The following is a 23,473-nucleotide window of genomic DNA, read 5'->3' on the forward strand; positions in this document are numbered from 1 at the left end:
TCCATTAGTGATGTGGTCTAATCCGGCGCGTGTGGCCGACCACGGTGGAAGCTAATAGAGACATGGTCTTTGGAAAGAAAGAGGATTACTTTAATCTAGTGATGGTCTGCACTTTTCGAGCTTAATGAGAGGATGGGACTGAACTCTGTCTTTGTCCATCATCACCCCCCTTTCTGTTAATGAAATGTCCCCCCCATAGTGATCCATGGCCATCTGAGTAAACTGAAATATCTAACTGTCCAAAACAACCCAGCACGAAGAATTATTTTATTATATATTTTGCATGTTTGACTTGTGTGATTGTCACTGTCACACTTACAAACTCAAACATACATACATACATACTATATATATATATATATATATATATATATATTAATAAACGAATATAAATAACAGTAAATAAGCTCCTCTCTAGTGTTTTTTTTTTTAAATATAGCTAACTAACGAACTATGAACATTGGGTAACTTTACTAAGGTAAATGCAACATTATTAAGTGACATTGTTCACAAGCTGCTTTATTGACGTGATTGAAACACTGAGCAATTACGAGACATGATTCATTTCTGTAAGTTGTATGGTAACTTTCAACATACCTTCTGATGCTCATGCATGTTTTTTCGTGCTATAACTTGCATTACACCCTAGGGTGTCAGAGTTGGGCTGTATTGTTCCTGGTGTCCGTGCTGCCGCTTAAACTAAGATGCTATGGCAATCTGCCACGACACATTCAAGAGCGTCAAAATGCCATTTATTGTTTGAATCTCATGATAAAATGGACAGAATTTGAAAGCTGAGACTTTGTTTCTTATCATATGTAATAAAATCCAAAAATCAACTTATAATATTTGGTGTAGGGAAAAACTACGGACCTGGCAACCCTGGCTTGAACTACGGGTGATTCATAGGGTCAAATAGATGTCACTATTTTGTAACTGTTAAGGCATTATTTCATGTTAACTTGCCCTAAATTTAACACAACAGAGATTTGCAATTCACACACAGTATGAATTGCAGTCTGAAAACATTTTTCCACCCCCTTTTGATTGACAGGATATAACCGGCCCTGATCATTGGCCGATGGTGAAAATACGTTTTTATCGGCTGATACAGATTATTGGCTGATACATAAATGCATCTCTAATAAATGTTTATACACACATATATACAGTGTTGGGAAAGTTCACTTTCTACATGAATAGTTCAAAGTTCAGTTCACAAATTTTAAAATGAACTAGTTCAGTTCATAGTTCATACTCAATTTTGAACTAAGTTCACAGTTACAAAAATGAACTTGTTCTTCTTTCTACAGTTCTTTTTTTCCATGTTGCTGCAAGATATTATATTTCAAAATGATTGCCACAGCCCATGCTTTTTGTTTTTATTTGTAACGTAAGTGATGAGTCGTTCATGAACGATCCATTCATTGCTTCTGTCACGTGACAAATGAACGAAAGACTCGGAAGGTAAAGTAATTATTTATGTTCCCTGTAAACGATTTTTGACTGCATTATAATGATTTCTTAATTCAGAATATGATCAAGATTGCGTAGGTGGATGTGTTCTGGGAATTTGCCAGTTAATAGTATAACATTTAAAGCCCCTTAAATGAACGAAATGACTCGAAAAAAGATTTGTTCATTTTGATGAACGAGATCGAACAAGAGAGTCAGTAGACACTGGTGGCTGGTGTTGCCAGATTGGGTGTTTTTTCCGCTACATTAAGGCCGGTTTATGGTGTGTTTTAGCCGGGTTTTCGCCTGGAATTTTGCCGCCTTTGAAAGGCTCTATAGAAATCTGGCACTCTATTGAACGAAGTTAAACTGAGAGAGCGTGGTGTTCACAGACACCAGAATGAATGAGTTCACAGTTACGTTCATCAGGCAGTAATACAGTACGTTCAGTTCACGTTCGCCCAAAATATGAACGAGTTCATGAACTATCGTTCAATGAACGCGTTCAGGCACAACACTGCATATATACACATAAATATATATGTAAGGTATGTACATATATATATGTAAAACCTGTAATAATGCAGCTGTTGTTGGAAGCTCTAGAAAAAAATGTATTTGGTTAACAGGCAATTTTTGCCAGGGGATTGCTAGAGGCAGGAAAGTTGCTTCGAAAAAATGATTGATTTTAGGACAGGTGCTTCATACAGAAATGTGCATAAAACTAAATATTAACTAACGCAATAAACAGCGAAAACACAAATGTGGACTTGATGCCGCTTTTGAAGGAGTTAAACGTCACAAAACCTGCATCAAAAAGCTTTCATGCTGTTGTACACAAAAAGCAGAGAGCTTGTAAATGGAGTTCAACAATCATGATAACAATGTGTGAAATAATCAATGTACCACCAGAAAAGATTTTACTTGTGTAATGGATTCTCAATAGACTGCAGAAATCGAATTGAGTATGAGCCCACGAGGTGCTACAGTGCTATTTTACCACACCACACGTGGTACTAAAATCATGAGAGGAGACAGGGCTCAAACTCAGCGGAGCAGTCAGATTCGGAGAGCGCTCTGCGTGATGCGTCAGTGCATATCAGCGGGACAGGTCTCGGGATAAGGCTTGACGTTGAAGCCTTTCCTCGCAGGGGTTTGGGGAGGGATTCTTGTTCATCCCAAATCCTCTGATCCTTCAAGGTGAGCCCATCTGCTAAAAGGAGCTGGGAAGAGCATTATACGCTTTTGAAAGAGACGTCACAAACGTGTGCAGGCTGAGATGTGCATCGTCTCCGAGTTTGATTAGATTGGCTGGAAAATTTGATTGATGAAATTGAACTGTCATCTTTTATTCTGGAATCTTTATGTGATCAGTTCTTGTTCAAATGACCTTGAATTAAAAAATATACAGGAAAAGAACTGGGCCAGATTTGTGTTTCTATAAGGGACCGAAACCAGTAAAAGAAGGGAGAAACAAGTAAAAAGGATGTGAATTAAAGGCTAATGGAAAAGTAACAGCTTAAGGAAGAATTGCTTTTGCTTGTGGTGGGTGTGGGTCTCTATGCTCTCCTAGATTCTAAACACAGACCAATATCCTGGCCCATTGCTCTCTCCCATCGCTCTGATGCCAGCTGGCAATGCCAACGAGAGAGAAGCAATCAATCATCCCAGGGCTGGTGCCTGCACAAACTCTCAGGGTATACGGATTGTACAGCCACATATGCAGTGGAAGGAAAAATTGTTTAGCATTCGCAACGACCGGTTCCCATCAATCACGACACTTAACAGGCTTACTAACTTCATTTTAAGCTTAATGTTGTCTTCCCACTCTACAATAATAACATCAGAGGTGTTTTAAAAATAAGGGTCAAGTTCAGACCCGGATAATGGGCATTTTTAAAAATATGCCGTCATACAGGAAAGCCCTTAAACTCACCTTGCAATTTAGTACGCCAGTAAAATGCACAATTACAATTTTATGATCTCAGTTAAGAAAATGAATAGATGCAATTAAACAGTCCCTATGGTGGTCAGACTCTCCCAAAGTCAACAACAATGATTACAGGTTCATTTAACCTCAAACACAGTGTGAAACAATTGTTTCATGAGGTATTTGAGTAAGCAAAAGTTCAAATAAAATGTTATAAACCGGAAAGTTCTAAAATCTAAAATCTGATTGGAATGAGCTGCATTCTGTTTGAGCCGTGCATGCACAGGTAAATGTATACATGTGACCACAAATTCTATATTAAAGAAACCGTTATTTTAATTATGAACTATATTGCTTGGAAGAAGAATGATATATTGTGATTATAATAATAATTAATAACATTGTTATTATTATTATTATTAATAATAGTGTTAATTATATATATATATATATATATATATATATATATATATATATATATATATATATATATATATATATATATATAGTGCTTATACAATAATAATAATAATATATTAGTAATAACTTATTATTACTACTAATAAGATTTGTTAAGATTTATCAACTAACAACATTCAAACCTATGTAAAAAAAAAAAAAAAAAAAAAAAAAAATATTAGTCAGCATGTGTAATTCTATTAGTAAACTGTAGTGCAGCTAGAGAGAGAGACAAATGAGAGTTGTTGAGAGCAACTATTGAAAGTGGATGGTGGATCCCTAGGGTGTCAGAGTTGGGCTGTATTGTTCCTGGTGTCCTGCCTGCTCTGGTCATAACTCTGACTATACAAAAGCACACAGATGCACCACTGCTTATCAAATTGATTAGGGGTTTAGTCTAAACTCCTCCTTGCACCACCTGTTGCTCATTCAGCAAAACACTCTCTTTCTTTCGCTCGTTTTCCTATTACATTTCCCTCTCTTTATACATCTCCCTATCCCCCAGCTGTTTTTTATGACTATCTGTACTGCATATCTCTCTCCCTTCCTCTCTCTTGCTTCATCCAAGGTGACCATGTGTTCACATGTCTGATCTGTGTTACTCGTGGCTGGCTTTAATTAATTCATTAGATAGTGTGCGAGTTAAATAGCCAGAAGGCCAGTGTCGCCCCCTGTCCGAGTGACCCCACCCTGTCAGCAGTCTCCCTGACCCCTGGAGTTCGACAGGCTAAGTGATCTCATTATTGCTGCACGGACACACACGCAGTCACATTCCCGTCTGGACAGACCGGGTCGGCTTCGCTGGTTAATGTGCATTTGCTAGAATTAGCGAAGACAGGCGAAAAATGCATTTGAAACTTGGCACCTCTTCCCTTCAGTACTTTGGAAAATTCAGGGAGATTAATAGCTCACATATTTACAACGGAGGCTTTGGAATAATAAATCTACTTTGTTGATGTCTCTCATCAAAGTCTGGTTGAAGTTTCAGCAGCTTTGCGGGACTGAAATGGCCTTCTGAGTCATGATGAAACGGGAAGACGGATCACAGAAATCTGATTCATGCAGTTTTTATAGCTGCATCAGGGTGTGTCGGTGCATTAGAGCTACAGTAAAAGGCTGCTCAAATTTAATTAAAAAGCTTTACAATGCTCTTTTACAATGCTCTTTTCTGCTGGTTTCATAATCAATTTATATTGAGGAGTTTCAAAGTCTGGACTGCTCTGGGCCTCCCTTCAGCACCCACACAGATTCTAGATCCAAGACAATAAGGTTAATAGCACAGAGGGCAGGCGGCCCAGAGGGGGACAGCATGCCCAGCTGAACATAAGCCACTATTACTTTAGTTTTGTCCTGGACTGAGGGGCTTCACATAAATAGGCTTATCTGTCAGGATATCTCCAGCTTAAACCCTAGAGGTACAGTGTGACCCATAAGAAAACCATTCCTTCAGCAGAATGGCCAAATTCAGACTTTCTTCCTTACTTACATATACATATATATACACACACACACATATATATATATATATATATATATATATATATATATATATATATATATATATATATATGTGTGTGTATGTATATCAGTGGTGGAACGGATCACAAAATTCACAGTTCGGATCATTTACAGTTTTTGAGCCACGGATCGACAAATTTTTCGGATCAGCAAAAAAAAACAAAAAAAACAAAAAAATATATATATATGGGGGGTAGGCATGTGCCGGTATCACATTTTCATGCTGCGATTAATTGAGTGATCTTTTATCACGGTATACGGTATTATCACGATATTTTAATTGCACATGAGAAACAAATGGATTGGGGGGGGGGGAGGATGCAAAAAATAAAATAAAACTTGCATCACAAGGTGTAATTGTGATTGTCAAAACATTTGGTAAATAAACTGAATTTTATTAAGTTTAGTGACAACATGTTACAATGATTACATGGTACAATGACTGGTAGGCTACTGTTTGTATTGCTTAACACAAATTTAACGATTTCAATTCAATACTTGGGATTTGATTTAAATATTGATTCAATATTGACTAATTTTTGATAAATATTAGGAAGGCTACAGTAGATAGCCCACATGTTATTTTTTTCTCATGAAAAAAAAAATATCTCACATAATGCTATGTAACCCTATATAGAGCCCTATCAGCTGGTATTATTAAAGGTTACAAATAACTAATTAAATCAAATATAATGTGGTTTTCATTATAATAACAATTATGTAATGACACACGTAAAAAATATAATAAATATGTAAAAAAGTGCAGTGCACATATTCAGCAAAATACTCCTCTTTATCTATATGTTTTAGTCATCTAACATGCTGCCGGTCATTAAATGGTTTAAATGTAACGTTCTGTGACACAATTGTTCTCCTGTTTCATATCAAAAGTAACCTGCTCTGTCTTGTTTGACGGTCTTCGTGTCCTCTTTGATCCGCGATTTTTCTCTGCGTGAGAAAACGGATGTGTGGCGTGAGCGTGTGAAGAGTCTCGCGCTGAATGCGTCGAGTTGGCAGCTCTGCTTTTAGAAGCGGGATGGATCCGGATAGATCGGCGGCGGCCATAGACTGTAGGCGGTGGCGTTCCTCCTTCCGCCATGCTGCTTCTCCATGTGAGGACTGTTTACATTAGACTAGAAGTGCGCACCGGCCGCATGCTTATACACGTGGCGATTGTTTACATCAGAGTGCGCACGTGTTTCGCGCAGCATATACGCAGTGTTTGTTTAAGCGGTTGATGGAAAATAAGCTATAATGCGCGTTCTAAAAATCTAAATTCGGATCTATTATTTTTCACGGTATTTTGAAGTGCCCGCGATAACAATATCGTGCATATTCATTACCGCGATTTATCGCATTACCGAATACCGGCACATGTCTAATGGGGGGGTAACTTTGCTTTTCATTTATTACTTAAAGACCGACTGCACGGACCGAAAAAACTGACAAACATTCGGTTTCTTTCTCAACTGTTCACTTATGACATAAACGAGAGAATACTTGCAGAGACGGGCATTTAGACGGGTATTTTGACAATTTGTGTTTATATGTCTGTTCAAGGGCAAGGAAACGCAAAAGAGGAATCAATTCGGTGTTCGAGCGCTATCTGAAACACGCCTCTCTCTCTTTCTCTCTCTCTGCGTGCACGTGCTTCAGATGCGTGCGGCTATGCGCACATATAATGCACAAGTCCCGATTTTCGCCTCTTCTTCTGCGTTTAAAATGGTTTGAATGTGTAAATTGGCAAGACAAAACACGTCCAAATTATAACCTTTCACTCTATGATGGTTAAATTTTGCAGTAAATCCGCGAATCACACGAGTGCCGAACCGTGGGGCCTGATCCTGATCCGTACGGATCACGAAGCAACTGCGATCCGTTATATATATATATATACACATATACATATACATATATACATATATACAAATATACACATACACACACACACACACACACACACACACACACACTAGGGGTGGAACAGTACATGTATTCGTATTGAACCGAAACGGTACGGGCATCACGGTTCGGTGCATAAATTTACACGGAGAATACACAGTATAAAAATAAATAAAACTCACGTGCAAATTAATTAATGTAATGCGGAACTACTGTTAGATACGCAGGTTCTTTAGGGACACCTAATCTGTAGCTCCGCCTTAGCAGACTGCGATGTAAGGATTGTAATGCTGGAATATGTTGTTTGTTTGTGTGTGTGTGTGTGTGTGTGTGTGTGTGTGTGTGTGAGAGAGAGAGAGAGAGAGAGAGAGAGAGAGAGAGGCGCGGTCGTTATCGAAAAGTCGCAAAGTGCTTACTTATATTTGTGTGTGTGTGTGTGGGGCGCGCGATCGAACAGTGTAAACATAAAAACATACTCCGTCATTTTGTTTATGCAGGAAATCATTCAAACTGCAAAGTATTTAAGTTACTGTTAATTAAAATTTTAAGGAAAACAATATATTAATCTGAAATATAGCAAATAAATTTTCAATTCATTCAGGCACAATTACCAAACATATCTCAAGGTCTTTTTGTCTTTTTAGTAATTTAATTAATAAACTAATTACATAAAACTATTGTCAATGCACTACAAATAAACAAAAAAAAATACAAGGCTTAAGTAATTTATTTTCCTTTGGTGGTCCAGCCTGAGACATGCACAAACCTTCTGCATTTTTGTTTTGCTTTTCCCTCCATTGTACCGAACTCGTACCGAACCGTGATGTCTGAACCGAGGTATGAACCGAACCGTGACTTCTGTGTACCGTTCCACCCCTAACATACATACCTACTTGTATATATACACACACACTTGCTGACATGTGTTTTTGCAGTACAACAGGTTTTTGGAACTCTCCCCATAAGTGGAAAAAGTTTCCCACCTCTCACAGCCAATCAAAACAGAGAACAAGAGTATCTTCCTTTCACCTGTTCATTCCCAACATTCCATAGGACAGCTGTTCTTCTGTCTTCACCTGTTCCCCAGGAAACCAGACCTGACTCCCCCAAACAACTTTCATTAGATGCTCCAAATGGCTGATGTTTACCCATAAGCCCTTATGAGCCATGCAAAAGTATAAAGAGGGGCGACAGCAAATGCAGAGCATCATTTAAAAAGTAATAAACCACAGATGAACCAACATAGATCCATTCCCTTTCATCTATCATTTAAAGTGTGAGGATTCTGTCACTGTAAATCATCCCAGCTCCGGCTTCATCATCTGAGTAATGTAACTGTGCCTACATAACTCATCACCTCAACCATAAATACCGCCTTCAAAAGCAGCATATATAAACAGGCTGTTAAAACACTCTCTGGGAATTCGGTCCCTCCCACGCACACCAAGCCAACAGCCTGTTTATTCTCACCAGAACATCTCGCGTTTGACCGAAGATCTGTGCCCTGCTAATGTTCGACATGCTGCCTGCTGGTGGCAGATCAACATGCCTGGCATATGGGATCCCTCCTTCTCCTTTCTATTTATCTTTCTACCTCCCTTTCTCTCTATATATACCCATCTCTTCCAACCCCCCAAAACCTGTGAACCAGACAAGCTCTATGGCTGGCAGCAGACCCCTCATCCCCATCTCCCGCCCACCACCTGGCTCATGGAGCTGTGCCACGATGGAGAAAGATGATCTCCATGCAGAGAGCTGGCACTATGTGCCCATATCTCATCAATGCCCACAGAACTTAATCAAAAATCAGCTATTCTAATATTTTATTGGATTAAATGGATATTACAGGGACAGTTCACTCAAAAAAAAAAGAAAAGAAAGAAAATTCTGTCATAATTTACTGTTGTTCCAAACCTGTATAACTTTCTTTCTACTGTGGAAAATACACACCAAAAAAAAATTCTTTTGGACTTCCATTATAGACAAAACAGTTGAAACATTTGTCAAAATATAGTCGGCATCCAGGTTGCCAGCTCTCCTCTAGTTACCACAGCTGCAGCTACAAACGTGTCGGATAAAAAATGTCTAACGTTACGAAACCTAAAAGACCTCGTTATGAATCCGAAATACGTCGTGACAAAGTCCGAAAAAAAAACGTACTGTGTAGGACTCGTCACTTGCCATTGGAAGCTCCTTGTAGCAGCCTATGTTCCTGCTGGATCGTGCAGCCTAACTGGCAACCTCAAGTCAGGGGGAGGGGGAGGGGATACACCGCTCTACAGTAATTTGAAAGTGATTGCAGTACCAGTTTTGGCCACAATCTTACATACGGTTCCTTTAATTAACTGTCACGTCCTGCTAGCGTGACGATTGGCGCTCTTTTTTTATTGCCTTTTTTTCATATTACATATTTTAGTAATCATCATAGATTAGGTATCATTCGAAAGCTTACGAACTCAAAATTCATCCTGTGAAAACCGTTTTGAAATTGGACAATTGAGAGGCGAGCGAGATCTTTTAAGCGAGCAGCTACTTCAGACACGATAACGTTGGATAACATTTTTTAATAAAAACCTTGCAGTTTACACAGGACTGGCAGGAAATGCGCATTGATATGCCTTTATTCTAGATGTTATGTGGTTTATTTTGATAGGTGAACTGTCTTTGTAGTGTTAAGAGAAGGAGAGCTATGGACGATTTTTTATCGCCGCTGTGCATGTTCTTAAAGAGGAAGACAGTCTTTTCAGCTTGCCACTATAAAATAGTGAATTTTGCCAAAATATATTCAGAGATGATAGACAAGATGTTATAGAATAATAATTTAATGAAAACCCAATTCAACCTATTTTTAGACCTTACTGAAAACGTACCGGCGCGACATCCGACGGTTTTTTTCCAGATCGCATCACATTTGAAACGGATCAAAACCTTTCATCAAAGTTATACATGAATTTTGAACAATACCCGTTCTTGTCTTAGGACAACTTTGATTAACTTTTTTAATCCACTTCAAATGTTGACTACTGTATATTCTTTTTTGTTCCACAGAAGAAAAAGTCATAAAGGATTATAACGACAAAGATGGCGAATGAGAGTTGAGGTGTAAATGTGAGCAGTCATACCTTAATGTACCCGTTATGATGTCACAATCACATTATGATGTCACACTACGCTAGTCTTTCATAAATGGCCCCAATGGAGATTTGCATTGTGAAGGGGGAAAAAAATGCATATATAAATCAAAACAAGCCTCTGGGCATTTCTATGTATTTATTTATTTATATATATACACATACTGTATATACATACATACAAACGTTTAATATTCAAATATATGTGACTATTTCTTGTTTTAGGCCATTTTGGCAGACATCCCTAGAGGAAATGTAGCATTGTCATCTCACGGAGGGACAAACATATCATAACTAATGATGTAGGCCACCAGGATGATGGGAGCAAGGATAAAGGACAGGACAGATAACTGGCAAGGATGTGCGGTTCAGCAATCTAGACCTAGAATCAACTCCTATGGGGTTCTAGAACTATTTGTGTACCAGAATTCTTTCCACTGTGCACATTCAGTCTACAGTTAATGATAATGACAGTCTCGTACGAGACACATGGACTGCAAACGTTTCTGCTCAATGTGAGAAGAACTCATCCAAAAACCTTTCATTTGTAAGGGTAAACTTGGGATTTTCAGATGTCTGATTATGTGTTTAGCTTGTTTTCGGTTGACTGAAGTAAAAACGTATTTTTTTAGATAGTGCTGTAAAAAGAGTTAACAAGTCATACAAATTTCCAAGCATAAAATTTATAGTCTGACTATATCGTATTCAGAACCTAAACCACCATGTTAAATGCAACTTTGGAAAACTAATTTTCTCCGCAACAATAAAACATTTATTTTATTCAACAGACCATCTGTTCCGTAACCCTCATGAATCACGAACTTACAATGAACTCAGAGTTTTGAAACCGCAAGGTGGCTGTTTGGCGCCGGATATCACTAATAAATGAATCTGAAATGTAGGTTAATGGCTTTGGTAATATCATCAAGCAGTCAGCCCTATAAATAGAGATATTGTTCAAATTCAATCTGAAAAATCTAATATTTTTGATATGGAAATATGAGAGAAATCCAATTTTCATTCCTTTTAACCTCCTCTGATAAGAAAGAAGAAATCAAAATTTAACTAAAAAGAAATCCAATCTGAAAAAACTCATTGAGAATGAGAATTAATATTTTCATGCAGTAAATAATTGCTATTTATGGCTTTGGAGAGCTGCAACTTCAATAAATCCGGTAGACATCAAAAGTAATATTGCTGTTTTTGCTTTCCCTTTTAAATAAAGATATTGCAGCAGGCATGATAAATCACGTTGGAGCTCAACATGGAGGCTCAGATCCTAATTAGACAGCTGAGTGTGACTGAATTGCAAATACTTTGGGTTTTAAAGCATTTTGCAATAGTAATGCACAAAAGAGGAATTTCATAGACAGGATTTATGAGTAGCTGGAGACCGAATCTGCGTTCTGGCTTTGAATTGTGTGAGAATAGTGCTATTCTTTCCAAGCAGTGCCTGAACATGGGGGCTATTATGTCTCGCTGATATCTCAGACCAGATGGTGAAATACTCGAGCAGGTGAAGGATCTGTCCTTTGACGACGACATATAAGTTCTGCAGGTCTACAGGCCACCTAGAAACGATTCTGTATTACAAATCACAGAGCGATCGCTCTAAGGTCGCATGACAAAAACATAACGTTGCAGAAGCATAATGTAATTGGCGATAATCTAATGACCGAAATCAAATAGTGCCATCAGCATTTAATTAGTGTGTATTGGATATGGCGAGCCCTGCTGCTAAACCCTGGAGCCATTCCATGAGAAACACTGAGATGCTGGCGTTTTTTTTTTTTTTTTTTTTACTAACATCTGTCACCTGAAAGCAGCCAGCATTACGCTCCTCTCTTGGCTATTTCTGGGGTTGAATTTATCTCGAATACCAGCTAACATCCATCTACATTAATACCACAAATCAGATTACCTCCTCTAAAACTAACAATGACCTCAGTGCTTTACTCCATCCAGGGACGATGGTTATGGGCCGCCGCAGCCAGTGAAAGACTAAACAAGATCGAGTGGAGATGGAGGAGAAGGGAAAAAGATGAGGAGAGCAGGACAAAATGGGAAAGCTTTATAGAAGGGAAAAAAATGAGATGAGCACTGCGGAAATTTGCAGGAGAGATTGAGGAAGAGGGCATGAGGCAAGGATCAGAGTACAAATGAGCTGACTTACTTGCGACCTCCAAAGAGGCATTACGGCTGACAGCTTCGCCCAAGTAATTCCTCGCTACGCACACGTACACCCCTTCGTCGGGCTTGCTGCGCCTTCCGTGAACTATTCGGAGAAAAAAGAGGGAGCCGCTGGGGAGGAGCATACGGTGGGAGCGCGGATCCTCCCGGTCTGTTTCAACTCGCTCGCCATCTTTATACCACTCCACCGTGGGGGTCGGCCGACCTTCGGCCTTACAGTTTAAAGTGGCGGGTTCACCCTTGGAAACAATAAGGTCTGAGGGGTGTTCGACAACCCGTGGTGCAGCATCCTCCAGTCTGGGTCGAGATCCTGTAAGAGAGAATCGGTGGTCACTATTTGGATTACATGCAATTGAGAAAATATGGTATATAAACAATAGCAATATATGCAACTCAAAGCAACACACAATACATGCGCAGTTGTGAATCTTTGACAGCGATTGACTGATTCATGATTCACTGCTTTACAATTTGACAATTTTCGCTATTTCTAAACAGTTCAATGTGATTCAACACACAATTCGATTCAATTTTAATAACAACTTGATTCCGTTTTTTTTAAATGTCATATTTATATGATCCTTTACATACATACTAGCTTAGGCAAGAAAAATAAGGGGGGAAAAAATACAAAGTAACTTTGGAGAGAGCGGAGAGTGGGAGCATTTCTGTGGAGGTGATAGTCATTAATTTAAATATGCAAAACAATTCCATAATGTAATATTATAAATTATATAAATATTATGAATATTGCATATTATTTTAACAAATAATAATTGTGTTTTACAATAATAAGTGTTGACCAACCAAAATAATAAAAATGTAATAGTTCATATTTATATTCATATTTATGAAGCAAATATGACCAACAGGAAATCTCACTGGTCTAAAATCAAGGTCCATATAACTGTAAATTAAACATTAAATAAGTTCTGTCATTGTGATGTAAGGGCAAAATAGTCACTGAGTGTGGACAGAAACTTGTCACGAGGTTAGGAAACATTGTAAAAATCAGTATTAATAAAGTAATTTGATCAATTTAAGCAAAGAGCAAAAATTCTCACTTCATACCCAAAACCCTTCTATTCCATTAACTCCAGTTGGAGGTTAGCCAAGAAGATGCACAATTTCAGATCTAGCACCTGCTATACCAATGCCATCTTTACAAGTTGATTATTCATGTCACTGTTGACAAGGATGTAAAATACAATTTCCGCCTCAGCTAGGTAAAATTAAGGCGTTATACATATGTATTGCTCAATTGCACGTTATATCAAAATTACACGCTCTAAATTCAACAGCTATCAAAGAAAACAGACATGCATTTCAATCCCGCAGCAGCTGGAATGCCTGGATATGTATAATTTGTCTTCTGTTTTAAGGTGCATAGGAATTCATGCTGACTGCCAAAGGTTTTTTGTTTCGCACAGTTGTTGGGTGGGGGGACCGGTGGTATGGTAATTCAGGTAGGCTTTCAGAAAGCTTTGAAATTGCTTTTCTCTCTCCCAATTTGAATGACAGTGTGGTGGTGGGACAATTACGGATGAATAATAACAACACAAACTGATTTCTCAACAAGACTAAAGAATTTCAGCCATCGGGAGATATCTGGGGATGAAAGTGAGTCATTGTGCATGGTGATTTTGGAAATAATTACCGATCCCGGCGGCAACAATTATAGTGGGGTTTAAAATTCGTGACAGGAGAGCGGCTGTTACTTCCAGCAGTCAGAGAGAGGGATGATGAAAACATCCTTCAGTTGGATATGAATAATGTGTGATAGCTGTAACAAAAAGCTACAGACATCCCCCTGGGAAAACGTCCATCACCGCCCCAAAATCCACAAAAAGTTACACAGGATTACGTTGAAAAACACACTAATGCATTTTGTGCACATAGAGATAAAGTCTATTCTAACAGTCCTCTGTTTATACTAGGAACCTGGCATTACAAAAAGTGCTTTCAAGGATTATTTCTTACCATTCAGATCTGCAAAGCTTTGCTTTATTACTTCATATTCAGTCAAGTGAATAAACACCCTTGGGCCAGAGACTAATGCAACTTAAAACAAACCCATTCCCAACCACTTTACCATGGCCATGAATAACATGACACAATGACCTTACAGTAGTAGTACATTGGGCCCCGTCCACGAGAGACGGCAAAGGCCAAACCACATGCTTTGTGTTCACCTCCGAATCCCCAGGACTGTTGCCCTTCTACTCTCTGAAAACAAAAAGCCCAGTGGCCCCGCTGGGTTAAGGGAGCGGAGACCGCCAGGGTTTGGCTAATAGCTTTTAGCGGACACTTATGGACTGCCGAACAGACTGCGGTTGGCAGGGGGTGGAGGAGAAACAGTGGGGTAAGAATCCAAGAACAGACTTATAAATAAAACAAGCCAAACACCCTCGACCTGCCACAGAAGAAAGAGATGAAAAGTAAAGACTGAGCTAAACAGCTAACTAACATAGCAGCTACCTCACCTAAATGACCTCTGGAAAACCAGTGGGACATGGGACAGGTTAACAGTGCGACCGAATGTGCATACAGAAGTGGAAAACAACATCTGGAAAGCTGATTAATCTCTCACCCTGAGTTTTCCCGAGTTCCCATTATGAGGTGCTAGAACCGGTACATGAAAAAAACAAGTCCAACGATGGGCGTTTGGGGGATTTTGACAAACCTAAGGACTCAAAGAGGAACTATGTGGTCTCTAACCCTGTAAGAGAAATCAACCCTTGGGAAAACAGTGCACTTTAAAGCAGATAACACATTTCCAAGAGCATCTTTTATATAGCTAACACTTGGAAATGAACATTAAAATGTCTCTGGTACAGACGAGGTAGGAAAGAAGTGCTTAAATAAGGAAGTGAATAAGGCAGAACAAAGGTGATTTAATTTTAATAACCTCGTCACAAATGGCTGCTTCGCTCCACTGTGAATTGTGGGAAGTGCTTGATTTCTGGTCGCTGAGTGAAATAAAACTGAGACAATCTTGCCTGCATTAATTATTAATGGTGCTCGCCAAGGCAAGTCAATCTTTTTGAAGTCACATACTGTACGTTTTTACTACAGACATGATACTTCAATCCATGCGGCTTGAGAAGGATTACATTTCTAAGCGATCAGACTTATGATTTTCACATACCAGATGAGAATATGCCCCACAAAATTACCATAAAGTTACATTGGAGGAGGAATCTGAGTCATATGTAGAGGCCAGACAGAGCAACATGCCAACAACCACTCAGAACTAGGACTTTGTGCTTTCTGAATGCCTTTTACACTCCAGTTCAATTTTACAATCCAGAATATGTAAAATTCTAGGCTAATTCTATGCTACATCAGTAGCACAACTTCAGTCCAGCTGTTAAGGATTAAATCCAGTAAGTGCAGCTTAAATTAGAGCATGTCCTATCTGGAAGAACCTATAAGAGTGGCAATCTCGCTGTGTGACACGCTAGTAATGGTTCCAGCAGTTAGATTGATTCGGGCATAAAGGGAGGTGCTCCAACTACAACTCATCTGCTCTTAAAGGTATCGAGCCCTTGTACTGTAATAGGGGTTTGACCTTGTTATGTGAAGGAAGAGGGGAGAGATGAGCCGGCTCTGGGAGGAAATGCATGGCAATCCTTCTGATCAATCCCAAGGGGCTTTTAGCGCTAAGAATATTTATCTCCAGTGTTGGGGGGAGGAAATAAGATCTCTAAACACGGTCCAGCTAAACAAAGACAGATGATGCAAGCCGTGTTGCAGTAACAAGACGTGCTCAGGGAAATTTTCAAAAGCTGATTAAAAACAGCAAGTGCAGTGACATGCAAATATTCAAAAGTCTTCCAAGAGAAGGTGTCAATGCCAAAGGATCTCCATGACAACCGTACAAAGAAAGGTCAGATGTCAATCTAATAATTGTCTTCTTCCCTTGAAGTATGTGTGAAAACCTGGAGGTCACAAAGAAGAAATATAAATTGAGTACAGTAGTTCTAAAGAAGCAAAAATTTAAATGCAGAAAATTATTTGTGCAGGACAAAATTAGTATAAAAATTTATACAAAAGTGTTTGATTTTTTTTCCTTAGATGAATAGGCCAAGTTTCAGAGGAACTTTGGTATCTAAAACAATTTAGCAACGTGTCAAATTTTGGTATCGCATAAAAGCACAAGGCTTTGATACTCAAACCAAAACTTTACCACCAAGACAAAAATGACCAACTTTTCTTTCTCCCAACCCTCATCTGCAATTCTTTTGAGTGGCTTCCCGCCCCCTTAAATAGTTGATTATTTTACAACCTCACCCCTCCTTTTTTCACTGGAATCTGGGAATTGATTTGCAAATGTGCACTCATTACCCTAAGTTAAATTAAGAAGTGGGGGTGCTCTTTCCGACACTCTTTCTTAACTGATCTGCTTTTTTGCATTTACATACAACAAAGGGGCTCTTGAGGAAGAACACAAACCCGGGGTCATAAAGCTGTGCTCCTTACTCCTGCGGCTCCTGACAGTGAAGCCGGTCACATGCAAAAAGGAAATCAAATTACACAGGAGGGCTGCTGTTTTCCTCTGGGACTAGTGTGTTTCTGCCTGAATCAACCCTGCAAGGTGGGGACCGGGATGGATTAAGTGAAGTGGCAAGCACAGAAATTCCATGACAGCTTCAACAGAGCAACTTGACACCTTTAGGGGTTGTGGCAAGAGCTGCTTATGTGTTTCCTGCTTAAGAAACAGCAAAAGATGTTGTGTTTACTGCAGGGGATGAGGAGGATTTCACATTCCAACAAGAAGAGACAGCATCGAGTCATGGAGCCTTAGTAAAATAAAATCTATGTACCATTGTGGGTTCAGAGGCTGTGTGTCCATTACATGAGCTTTGATGTTGTTCAAAAACAAGAAATAGGCCCTACTCCCTTTTGTGCAGCCTGCATACTTGTATAGAAGAGATTTAGCATGACTTTGCCTAAAAATTATAAATCCAAAGGGGACTTGTTAGTATATGAATAAAAAAAAAAAAAAAATATGTATATATAAAAATAATAATAATAATACTGTACTACAGTGCAGACATAAAATAAAACAGAAAATAATCACTATAATAAAATTAATCATTAAATATTCTAATACATAATATATTGTGTGGTTGTTCAATTACTATAAAATCATAAAACTGCATGTAAAGATTTAGAAAATACATTTGTCTAATATAGTTTGAGTATAGCATGTCAACTACACACTTTTTTATTTTTGTGAGATGAAATGCCTTCCAACTTTGATGAGAACTGCACAAAACACTTTGTGATATATAACCCAATCCTAAACGCTTAATCTTTAGTGCAAATGGAACTTCCTGACACATCAGATCTTATCTACAAGCTAAGGCTCATCTAGCCACTCCATTGCTTTAAGAACCTTCTCACTTCACAAAACAAACAGTACTTCAAATGAACCTTCTGCTGGGCAGTGGCAACGTCCAGCAGAAGGTATTGATCCCTCTGTGGATTCCCAAGAGTAGACTTGCCGGAAAAGAGGAGGGGAATAAATACGATTCTTTCAGCAGTCCGACCTGTTAGTGAGAAGCTCTTTAAGTCCTGACCCTAAACCCTGCGATCTCAAACACCACTGAGGTCTGAGTCGCCTCAGGTGATCAAGCCATGAAGCGTAAAAAACAACCTCTTGTTCACCCTGTACTTGCCAAACTAGCTCATTCCTTTAGTGTGAGGGCATTTCCAGAACAGGCTGCGAGGAATCTAAAGATTGTAGTATCCTTTGCTTTTCTCTGGGAATAACTGTCTCTTTATGCAGTCACATACTCGGATATGTATCAGTACTCTGAGACACTTTCGCCTGGGTTCATTCAGATTGTACAAACCCTCTATGAAAGCGGTACAATAATACCACAGTCTGTTTCCGCTGACCTACGGTAATTCAAACTCTCCTGGCCAAAGAAAAACACATCTGGAATACATGTCAATGGCATATCGCATATCTCAAGGGGGGCTTCGACTTTTCCATAGAGAAAGAAGTAGGGAATAAAAGATAAATTGTGCATGGTGGCGACAGTGGAGCTCTGTCCCAGCTGCTCTGTGTTGTCTGGACCTCTTCAGTGCCCCACTAATGGAAGCGACCCGGTTGGGGATAGCATACCAAGACTTGGTTGAGATAGCATCAGTTTCCTGGTCCTCCTAGCAGTGAACCACGTTCCGCTGGATTAATCCCACCTCGCACTTTCTGCTTGACCCCAACATCACTAGGTGAGGCCCACACAGAACCACAAATTTAGCAGGAAGTGAAGTTTCAGGGTGAGGAATCTGACTGTACAGCAAATCTAGATGTTTTGACAAACCTGATCTTTTTTCTGCCATTCACACCAGTCGCTTTTAAGCACAAGTGAAGTTCCCTCAGAAGACCGCCTCGTCTCCTGATCCCTTAAGACTACCATTTTTCAGCTTCAGGTCAAATTCCAGTGAAAAGGTAAAACAAAGTATAAGCAGGCTTTGAAGTCATTTTCTTCTCATCAAAAATGATACAGCCTCTTTAAAATTCTCTCAGTCTTCAATGGCTGATTCTTCAATCGAGAGCCGACCTGACTATTCATGAACTGGATCTTTGAAAGTCAAACAGACAAAGATGAAACGGACTAGGGCGTAGTCTGCACTGTACGGACAGGCTTCATGTTAAATACATGCTCAAGGAAAGCGTGCATGGAATGGGACGACGATTAGGCCTATATTCAACATTTGTCTACTCCCAGCACAGCGGGAACTCTGCATATCTCCCCCTGAGGTCCAGGAGATAACATATCACATTCAGGATGTGTTCTTGTTGTGCTGATGGCTGATGATTGCAGGAGGAAATGACCAAAATGAGGGGTAGGAAAACCCCTAGGCTTCCCTTAGCACAAGACCTAACCTGTGAATGTTTCTGAAGATCTGCAACATATGGCACTGCACTGGTGAAATACACAGCTGAATCGCTTTCAATTAGTGATTCACACATTTAACAGGTTTAACATTTAAGTCAAGTGGTGCTTGCAGAGATGGTGGGTGTTTTGCATAAGAATGACTCACTGGGTTGGTCATGAACATGAGCGGTCCAGGCATGGCTAGATCGAAGACTGACATGTAAGAAAGGAAATAATTTCCTACTTGAGAAAGGCACATGAGATTAAAGACTAATTTAGGACTGCATAATAATGTTGTGCATTCAAATGCTGACAAAGCGAATGCATAGATTTAGCAGCTAAATTAATAAAACTACTTTCCATTTTCAGATTGGAAACAGAACAACAACAAATATCAGACGAGTACCACTAAAGCTACTGCTAGGGAGTGCAACACTGCCAAAGCACGAAGGTCTGAAACAGTGTAAAAATATATATATTTTTACATATATTTATATAAAATGAATCAAATGTTTGATTTGAGATAAAAGAGAATTCCCTCTGGGAACATTTTTGCCCTATTTTGGGTAACTGGGGCATTTCTGTCACTTTTGTTGGCAGTTTTGCCCAGAGCACTGGTTCATTTCTCACTCTGGTCTGAGAGTTAGAGACAGAGACCGAATACACAAAATTTTAGAGTTGATTTTCATTTCTTAGTCTCTTTATGGCACAAATCATTATGAGAAAACTTGCTAACTAATTTCATTGGGCGACAAGACTATAATATACAACCACTGTGACAATATAACTCTCAAAAAATCTGTTTTTTTTTATGCAAAATGTTAAAATGTTAAAAAAAAAATCTCTCTCTATATATATATTTTATAATTGAAGTTTATCAGTGACTGAGTTCTGGACTCTCGCTAAAACTCCCGTTATAACAAAGTCCAACAAATGTGAAGACTAACTTGTAAGACTAGTCTTAGCAGTTTATGCAACCGGCCCCAGGGGCGCATTATTGCATGGGCTTCCATGGGCTGACGCCTGGGGTATAGGCTACAGGCTGCTGGAATAATATTTTTTTAATAATTCTTTACTAAAGTTTATCATTGGACGTGACGAAGTCTTGTAAATGTAAACATTCAAGCGCTAGAAGACGTTTGAATGTATACATATGCAAGAGAATGCAATGTGCAAGATAATTAAATTCGGTCGCACACTGTTTTCTGTGCACTCAGAGAGAGTCAATTTTCACGTAAACGAAGTCGGTTTTATCATAAGCGAACGTAAACAGAAAGAAATTGGATGTGCATCAATATATTGGATGTGTGCATTAGATCTTAAAGTGATAGCAAAATGTTAATCAAACAACTAAAAAGACAGACAAAATCATTCACTGCTCTTGACTGAATAACTTTTGTAGCTTTAACAAGAATTAATCTTTATTTAATTTATAGGGTGAAGACTATGCATCACAGTGTTATTTTACATTTGATTATTCAATTTCTGTACCTGAATACTGTTAAGATTTATACCTGAAAATCTTAAAGCCATGTTTACTTCATTTGTTTCATCTTTCTGTTATATTTATTTGTGCTATTGCTTGTAATTAATTTATTTGTTCTTATTTTATTACTGACTGTTTCCTTTTCTTTAATAATGTTTGAACTTTACAGTTAGGCAAGTAGGTTTGCTGTGGTTTCGAAAATTTCACTGGTAGGCCTATCTTAAATGTTGGTGGCTTGTTTATTTTAAAGCTCCAGTCCGCAACTTTTTTGGGTTCAAAATTATCCAAAATAAATTTTTGAGCAAGTACATAACCAGCCAGTGTTCAAAACTATCTGCTTGCCTTAGCTCGATTCAAAATTGGTAAGCTTGTAATAATGTTTTTAATTCCAGTGGTACTGATGGATTTCCGCGGGAAATTCGAGCATGTCTTTGCGTCATTACGTCACATCTGTACACATAAAGAAGGAGTCTCTAGTAAGCTAGTAAGCTATATTGCGTGTGAGGATGTTGGAGGTGGAGATGTATAGCCTTTTCCCACAGCACTTGATATAATTAAACTTATTAATGTGTGTGATGGCGGATTCAGAAAGGTTCAAACGACAATCACCAGTGACAAGATTCACCCGTTGTAAAATGCAAAAGACTTTGTTCGGACTTCGGAGAAAAAAAGAGACTGCAACCGGCCCATGCGAAAACAAGGATAAATATCAGAAGGGCATTACATGTAGTCACGCAATGCTGATGTTGTTAACACTACAATTTGAGAACAAAGTATAATTTGCGCGGTTTTACGTGATATGATAAGCGATCGTTAGATTTAATCAGCGCAATTTACTGCAATGTTTTTTTCCCCTTAGTTGGTCAGAACAAAAGTGGATGTTACTTACTTGTTCAGATGACATTTTCCGGTGAAAACTCTTATGTTGGTCATACTTCCAAAAAGTATAATCTGTGATTCTGAATGACAGTATCCACACCGGCGCGGTGACGGAGAGACACACATTCTCCTCAAAACATTGTGTTTATCCGCGCTGTGCTGTGTCGAGGCACAACTCATGTAAAGTTCATAATTCCGCCAATGACTGCAATTGCAGATTTCAAACAGACAAAGAGGGAAAGCTACGGACTGCAGCTTTAATAAAATATAACATGGGTCAAAACAACAAAAGCTATTTTAATTTCTAATTTATTTTAATTAAAATTTATAACAGTTTTAATTTATTTTAATTTAATTAATAAACAAACACTGTTTTTGCTATTTTTATAACATATTATATATATATATATATATATATATATATATATATATATATAGCATATAACAAGTATAAAACAAACAGAAAAAAACTGCATAGTTTCGTGTTTTCATGACCTAACCAGAAAAAAAGCATTAAATCATGTCAATTTCAGCAGGGAAGGCAGCAGATTCCTGCTGTAATAGAAACTATTTAGCTTATAATAGAGCTGATAATATCAAAGTCTTGCCACACGTCTATGGAGACAAGAACAACAGCCTGTTAACACTTCAATCACTCTAACAGAGACAAAGACAAAGAACACTCACACACCAATGAAAACAATCACAACATTCTTTGCATTGTACTCAAGGACCAATTCTAGCTCTGCCAAGTTGCGATTTTGATCTACACGGCCATTAAACGACAACCGTGCACGTAATGTCCATGTCTAATAGCCCTCTGAACCCGGCAACTGTTATTTACTGAAACAACACAAAGATCACGACTGATGAGGATAACGGGGAGTTGAAGCCAAATAAGAGCAGAGGAACGAAGTTGAACAGCATGAAAAGTGTGTAAACATTGGTGCCAGGAGGGGAAAGAACGAGAAAGCAGTGTGTGTTAATGAAGGTAATCTAATAGCAGTGCCCATGCAGATAGAGACTGAGTCATTAAATTGGAGCTCCTGATGAGAGAGCACACACGGCCCCGGGCCCTTTTGTTTACAGTGTTCCCAACACAAACATATATACACTATTAGACGGGTCTGTTTGCATCAACTAGTAAACAGAGCGAATAAAATACAGACCAGAGGTCTCTGTTTCTCCAAGGACAACACAGTTGCACCATGTAAACACTCAAAGCACAAGCCAGCTGTTTAGGAGTTGGAGTGAGTTGTTACTCAGTGTGAAAGTGTGGTAATCTTGGCTCAGCAGGCCCTGATAATGAGCATTCATACTGTGTTGTTTGTCAGAAGGCGTAGATCTTCATTTTTGTGCAAAAGTGATCTGATAATCAAATGAGTGGCTGAGAATTTATGCCGTGGGAATTGTATGCCAGGCCTGGATACTAAGATTCCTCCGTCTGGCTATGTTAGTGGTATGTTGCCTAGGCATGCAGGTGGCCCCTGCAGTGCCCCACGGCTGCCCACAGCTTCTTTCCACACAGATAAACCGCAGAACCCACTTGAAATTATCCAAAGTCGTCAACAAGCTTATCCTAATGGGTATATGTACATGTTTAAAGAGCGAGGAAGTATGAGTATGCAGG

General features: G+C 38.8%; 1 protein-coding gene across 4 annotated transcripts in view; it reads right to left on the minus strand.

Moving 5' to 3' along the window:
• The window catches only part of robo3 (roundabout, axon guidance receptor, homolog 3), an 81,631-nt gene that overhangs the window by 53,510 nt on the left and 4,648 nt on the right, over positions 1 to 23,473 (minus strand). For all 4 annotated transcript variants that reach the window (XM_082158251.1, XM_082158250.1, XM_082158249.1 and 1 more), the window contains exon 2: positions 12,569 to 12,895. In XM_082158251.1, the coding sequence (XP_082014377.1) occupies positions 12,569 to 12,895 (327 nt within the window). The remainder of the gene's footprint in view (positions 1 to 12,568; positions 12,896 to 23,473) is intronic.

The sequence above is a fragment of the Leuciscus leuciscus genome, assembly GCF_965113295.1.
Source record: "Leuciscus leuciscus genome assembly, chromosome: 24".
Taxonomy (NCBI): domain Eukaryota; kingdom Metazoa; phylum Chordata; class Actinopteri; order Cypriniformes; family Leuciscidae; genus Leuciscus; species Leuciscus leuciscus.